Consider the following 7,095-nt stretch of genomic DNA (forward strand, 5'->3'; position numbering starts at 1 on the left):
CCAAACTCGGTCCTGGAGGGCCGGTGTCCTGCAGAGTTTAGCTCCAGCTTGCCTCAACACACCTGCTTGGAAGTTTCTAGTATGCCTAGTAAGAGCTTGATTAGCTGCTTCAGGTGTGTTTGATTAGGGTTGGAGCTACAGTCTGCAGGACACCGGCCCTCCAGGACCGAGTGTGGGCACCCTTGGTATAGCCTAAATCCAACAAGAGGTACTGTACAGTCTTTTTCCCATCTGAGCTCATCTGTATTCCCATAAGAAGAACGCGATGCAATGCGAGGCTTGATTCAGCTAAAGATATCCTTTAATAATATATAATCATAATACATAATTAATATCAGACTAAAGTTTCAAAGCTGCCCAGCATGTGAAACAAATATTAACGCATAAGCTCATTTGTTTACCCACGAACAAAAATAGGCCTACGAAAAATCTAGCTTAATTTTCGTTTGCTCGTTTTCAAACAGAACGAAATAATAATAATAATTATTATTATTATTAGGCTATTATTATTATTAGGCTATTGTTATTATTATTATTATTATTATTATTATTATCATTAGCCTATTAGAAAATCTCTTTATTTATTTTTGTTCCTATTTCGATTTGTTGTTAAATCAAACTTCAGTCATTCAAGTTTAACGAGAAAATGTCGTTTTAACAAGAAAAAATGTCGTTATTACGAGAAAAGATGGCGTTTTAACGAGAAAAGATGTCGTTATTACGAGAAAAGATGTTGTTTTAACGAGAAAAGATGTCGTTTTAACGAGAAAAGATGTCGTTAAAACGACATAACATCTCGTTATTACGACATAATTGAGTGGAAAAAATAATATGTGTGTGGCAGCAATGCGTCACCGTATTTGTGTTTTATCCTGCATAATACTGCAAAAGTGTCAAATAAAGCTAATACGGTGTGATTTGACTGGCTTACTGTTTAAAACGGCTGGATTATCTCTATGTGTAAGTAAATATGATCATGAGAAAGAATGTCCAGTCACATGAATGAAATCTCCTCCGTCTTACCTCTGCGTCAGTGTTTCAGTATGCCACCTGAAAATAATTAACTTTTAATATAATGAATGAAAAATCACAAATACAAAGTCAGATTTCCAAAAAACAATATGTTACAGTTTTTAAAGCACTGCTGCAACTTGCTTCAACAACTAGAGTTAGAAGCAGAGTAGTCTGAATTATATCTCTGACAAAATGTTTCAAAATGAATGACCATTATACATTACATTGTATTATGTACATTATAGCAGCATGTCAGTATATTACAGTAATATCTGGTATCATTTTTAGTTCTCATAACATGGGCAATTAAGAAATGTTATGCAAAGTGAGTGTTGTTCTGAATATCAGCATCATGCATGGTGTCAGGTTATTTTTCTTGGCGTTGTGCATTAAAATTGTGGATTTGCCATTACTTAATGCTTATTGTTGTTTTACATGCTGCACCAATACTTGCATTATACAATTAAAGTATCATGATCTGATGAACAATCTTTCATATTAATGACCAGTTAAATGTGGCCAGAAATGTCTTTTCCTAGACTCCAGCACTGAAAAAAAAAATGGTGTCTGTCGATACAATATTCACTCAGAAATTGCTAATAAATTTCACAATGAATTACAAAGAAACAGCAACACACTGAATTAAAAGTGAAATTCTTCAGTGGAAACACTGAAATTGTATTTTCTTGTAAAACGTACTCCAATAATCTTTGTTTTAATTGCAACTTTGAAAAAAACATTTTACAGTGTTGGCACCTCTGTAATTGGCCGCAAGTGTGTCTGGTGTGGCCTTTTCTTGCTGCAGCCTGACCTCTGAATTCTTGTGTTTTCTACGTAGCAGCTTCACCAGCTAACACAGTCACTTTAGCATTAGCGCTGATGTAAGTGAGCAGTGAAGCGTCTGTCCTGAAGCACATAATGCTCACATTCACGGAGCTGGATGAAGGAGGGATTGTGTGAGTGTGCTGATGTGTGTGAATAAGGAAAAGATACTGTCTTCTCAATCCAGCTCATTCACTCACAATGACCAAACCTGATCTCACAGTTTGTTCATCTACCTGTACCTGGGTTGCTCTAAATGTGTTGGTCCCATAAATGTACAAGAACATTATAGCAGCATGTCAGTATATTACAGTAATATCTGGTATTATTTTTAGCTCTCATAACATTATATATACAATAAAAGTTTGTTGATTTAGACTAGATTAAAGGTCCAAACAGCAAAGTTCATAGTCTTAGGTAGGGTTAGACTTAGTAGGATCCTACTTAGTAGAATGGAGCCTTATTTTACAAACAGTAGCAAAATAACTCTAATTCATCAAATTGTTTCTAAGACAATGAATACTTGATCTATATTTTCTGTACACGTTAACATATTTATGGATATTCTGACGACACCAGTTAAAACTACTTCTAATCACTTTAACTCTGCGACCATTTGATCGAGGAAGTTGAAATTTAGCATTTATGTTTGTTTTACATATTTGATATATTTCACATATTTAACATGCAGGGTGTATATACACCGTTGTGTCAGTATGGTGTCTACAAGGTAGTGGTATAATGAAGGAAATAACATAAATGTTTTGTACATACACTCTGCTGTAGTGTTGTACTCTTGTATGTGTATGTGGTGTAGTTGAGCAACCTGTATTGTTTTCTCCCTCAGATTAATTGCTTCTGCTTTTATTATTGACAATTGAAAGCCACTTTGGATATAAACATCTGCTTAATGAATGAATATATGTACTATATTAGTGTTTTAAATGTTATATAATTACAAGTTTAAATTACTTGTGTAATCATGTTGGGTTTGACCCTAACACCACAACTCTACTATGAACTATTTTCAACTATATTCATGAAAAATATTAGAAAAAAATTCTTCTTGTCATATAAGCAAATAGCACAAAAAAGACTATTACCCAAATGACAGATATATATGAACCAAAGCCCCATTTTTATGAGCCAAGTTTTGATTCCTTTCTTCCCTGACACAGTCTCTTTCCATTCTTTACAGGTTCTTCTCATCAGCACCACTGGGGTTACCATGGTAAATATATACATATACTATAACAATGACTTAACTTAGAGTTTTACATACAGTTTTGTATCCAACTCACACTTAGTAGTGGATCATAGCAGACATGTCTAGCACAGTATTACAGTTTTTCTCGATTGCTTAAACACTATCACCAGGCTTTTGAACTAAAATTTCAAAACCATAATGCCATTTATCAAAAAGCACACCCATTTCTCTAAACTAACACTATTCCCCTTTTTGAAACATGAATCAGATTTGTTGAACTGTCACTGCAAAACTCTACACACAAATCCCTTCATTTCTCATTGCCTAGACCATGTTGTCATTTAGAAAGCACTAGCATTCAATATTGTTCACTCAAGTCAGCATAGCTTGAGCTCAATTAGCTTACCCACGTGGAAACACTAAGAGTCAAAATTTATCACAAACACCAATCAGAACCTTCAATAGATGGATAAAAGAGCCCAAGCCAGTTCATTCAGTTTTGGAACAATGTATCCAGAGAGATGTGATTGAAAAGGTCGAGGACACCAGAGAGGAGGAGGAGGAAGAGGATGAGGAGCAAGAGCAGTAAGGAGTGGAGGAAGAGGTGAAGGAAGAGGAGGAGGACGAGGATGAGGGGCATGGAGACAAGGAGTCTCAGATGAAATTCGTGCCACTAGTTGACCATGTCCTTGTCCATGGTATGACTATGAGGGAGGCTGGGCAATGAGTTCAGCCAAACTTAAGTTGCTTCACCGTCGCCTCGATCATAAGAACCTTCAGGGAGGAAAACAGGTAGGTGTACCTCAGTGTACTCTACTGTAACTTTTGAGTGCTGTACTCTGTTACAACACATGCATCAAATTGCCTTACATACAGATAGAGTTTCTGTCTGCTTCCATTTTGTAAAAAGGATGTTACAGTTACAGTAATCAGTACTTCTATTTTTGTAGGACACAGAGACGATGGAATGGAAGAAGCCTGACTAGACATTTCAGCTGATGCCAGGAGTGGATCAGGCATGCAAGTGTCACATCCGGGACAAAGAGGCAAACAGACAGGTTAATGTAAGTCGGGGAGTTTATTAAAAGGAACTGAGGAGCAGCTTCCAACAGAAAAGAATCAAACGTAGGAATTTATGGAAGTAGAGAACACAGTCTTATCTGGGGTCGGCACTTTGGTCCTTCGGCCGAGAACTGAGGAATCCGAGGCTTGACAGGCGGATAGGGAGGCAAGGAACCCGTGCAGAGATGCTTGTAACCTTGAGACCAGCCGACGAGTGACTGAGGTGAGTGTGTATTTGACTGGTGTGGTAAGTGGGTGCAGGTGTCCGTGATGCATTGGCCTTGTGCCTCCGGACGGCCCGCTGGATATGGATATGCGCTGAGTCCCATACACTCTCACTCTCACGGAACCAGTGATTTACCGCTGGGACTTCCGAGTGTTCCTCGGTCCAAGGAAACAGGGGTGGCTGGTAACCTAGCACACATTGAAACGGGGTGAGTCCGGTGGTTTCCTGGCGTAGGGAATTCTGGGCGTACTCGGCCCAGGGTAGGTACTGGCTCCAGCTGTCCTGATGGTCATGACAGTAGGCCCGGAGATACCGTCCGATCTCCTGGATCTTTCGTTCGGTCTAGCTGTTGGTCTGCGGGTGGTATCCAGAGGACAAACTGACTGATGCTCCCAGGAGGCGGAAAAACCTTCGCCAGACCCTGGAGATGAACTGAGGGCCTCTGTCCGAAACAATGTCTTCTGGGAGACCGAAGTTCCGGAATACGTGTTGGAAGAGGGCTTCGGCGGTTTCCAGGGCGGTAGGTAAAGAGGCGGAAAAACCCTCGCCAGACCCTGGAGATGAACTGAGGACCTCTGTCCGAAACAATGTCTTCGGGGAGACCGAAGTTCCGGAATACGTGCTGAAAGAGGGCTTCGGCGGTTTCCAGGGCGGTAGGTAATCCACGCAGGGGAATTAATTTGCAGGATTTGGAGAACCGGTCGACGACTACTAGGATGGTCGTGAATCCGTTCGAGGGAGGTAAGTCAGTGGCAAAGTCCACACCCAGGTGGGACCAGGGCCGGCGAGGGATGGGTAGCGGGACCAGTTTCCCTTCGGGCAGATGACGTGGCGTGGTGGTGATGGCACAGACCGAACATCCCCTGACATACCGGGCGACATCTCGGGCCATGTGGGGCCACCAGTAGCGGTAAGTCAGTGGCAAAGTCCACACCCAGGTGGGACCAGGGCCAGCGAGGGATGGGTAGCGGGACCAGTTTCCCTTCGGGCAGACGACGTGGCGTGGTGGAGATCGCACAGACTGAACATCCCTTGATATACCGGGCGACATCTCGGGCCATGTGGGGCCACCAGTAGCGGTTCTGGAGGAGCGAGAGGTTTCGGCGGCTGCCTGTGTGTCCCGATCCCGGAGAGGTGTGAACGGAGTCCAGAAGGGTTATACGCAGGGTGGATGGGACATAGTTCTTCCCTGTGACAGGACGGCGCCCATTCCCAGGGTCGCTGCGTCCACCTCAACCACGAAGCGGAGATTGGGGTCTGGGTGTGAAAGGGCCGAAGCCGTACAGAAGGCGGATTTGAGCTGACTGAAGGCCTGGTGTGCCTCCGGGGTCCAGGTGAGGAGTTTGGCCTTCCGTCGGAGGAGAGAGGTAAGTGGTGCCGCCAACTGGCTGAAGTGGTCGATAAAGCGGCGATAGAAATTTGCGAATCACAAGAATCTCTGCATCTCCTTGATGGTAGTCGGTTTGGGCCAGTTCCGAATGGCATCCACCTTCCTCTGGTCCATGCAAGACACATCAGGAGTGATCTGGATAGTACTCACCGCTGGGCGTGGTGGACGAATGGGGCAGGTGCGGAGCTGGTGCTCCTGGGATCCACAGTAGAGACATAGGCCATGGGTGAGTCTCCGAGATCGCTCTGAGGACGACAGGTGGTAGCTATCCGTGATCATGGGCTCAGCTTCCAACAGAAAAGAATCAAACTTAGGAATTTATGGAAGCAGAGAACACAGTCTTATCTGGGGTCGGCACTTTGGTCCTTCAGCCGAGAACTGAGGAATCTGAGGCTTGACAGGCGAATAGGGAGGCAAGGAACCCATGCAGAGATGCTTGTAACCTTGAGACCAACCGACGAGTGACTGAGGTGAGTGTGTACTGAGTGTGACTGGTGTGGTAAGTGGGTGCAGGTGTCCGTGATTAGTAATCAGGTGATTGTGAGCGGGTGTAGGAGGCTGATTCGGCTGGTGAGGCAGGTGTTTCCGTGACAGCAAGAGGATTTCCCCCCGCTGCCTAACTAGGGCCAGTATAGCCTGTGATGTTGACGAGATTCTCTGGCCTGACCCAGAACAAAGATGTGATGCTGGGGCAGAATATTTGTTGTTGTTGTTTGGTGTATTGTACTGTACAGTACATTAATTAATAAAAAATGTGCAAATGTATACACGTGTTCATTATGTGAAAAGAGTTCCTTGAGGGGGAGAACCACAAGCAACATAACTTATTACTGGTTTTGGTTTTTGGTTTTTGTAGTATTGTTTTGAATTTATCTCACCAGTGTGTAAGACTATGTTGTAGTGTGTGTGTTTTTGAAAGCTTGTATGTGATGTCTGAGGGAAAAGTTTGGTTTTTCAGCAAGAGTGAATGGCTTTGAGTGTAGAGCTTCATTTTGACCTGAAAATATGATGTTTGGGGAATTGGGTGAGACGTTATGGATTTGTGTTTACTGTTTTGAGAATACGAGGCATAGTTTCAAGAAATGTGTTTAAGCAATCGAGAAAAACTGTAACTGTAGTTACTTTCATGACCTAGTAATAGTCAAGTCAAGTCACCTTTATTTGTATAGCGCTTTATACAATACTGATTGTGTCAAAGCAGCTTTACAGTGTTAAACAGGAAAATACTTTGTCAATGATGCAAGAAGGCAATAACAGAGTCATTTTCCAGCTAAAGTCAGTTCATTGATGATTCAGTTCATCATCATCCAGTTCAGCTCTCTTCAATAGTGTCTGTGCAATCAGTCAAGCGTCCCCAACTAAGCAAGCCAGAGG

The 7,095-nt window shown here is 42.6% G+C and overlaps 1 protein-coding gene across 1 annotated transcript in view; it reads left to right on the forward strand.

Annotated features, from left to right (window-relative positions):
- The window catches only part of ca9 (carbonic anhydrase IX), a 27,543-nt gene that overhangs the window by 2,432 nt on the left and 18,016 nt on the right, over positions 1-7,095 (forward strand). The window contains exon 2 of the mRNA XM_016462492.1: positions 3,035-3,067. Coding sequence (XP_016317978.1) covers positions 3,035-3,067 — 33 coding nt within the window. The remainder of the gene's footprint in view (positions 1-3,034; positions 3,068-7,095) is intronic.

Source organism: Sinocyclocheilus anshuiensis, unplaced genomic scaffold (assembly GCF_001515605.1).
Source record: "Sinocyclocheilus anshuiensis isolate Anshui unplaced genomic scaffold, SAMN03320099.WGS_v1.1 scaffold664, whole genome shotgun sequence".
NCBI lineage: Eukaryota > Metazoa > Chordata > Actinopteri > Cypriniformes > Cyprinidae > Sinocyclocheilus > Sinocyclocheilus anshuiensis.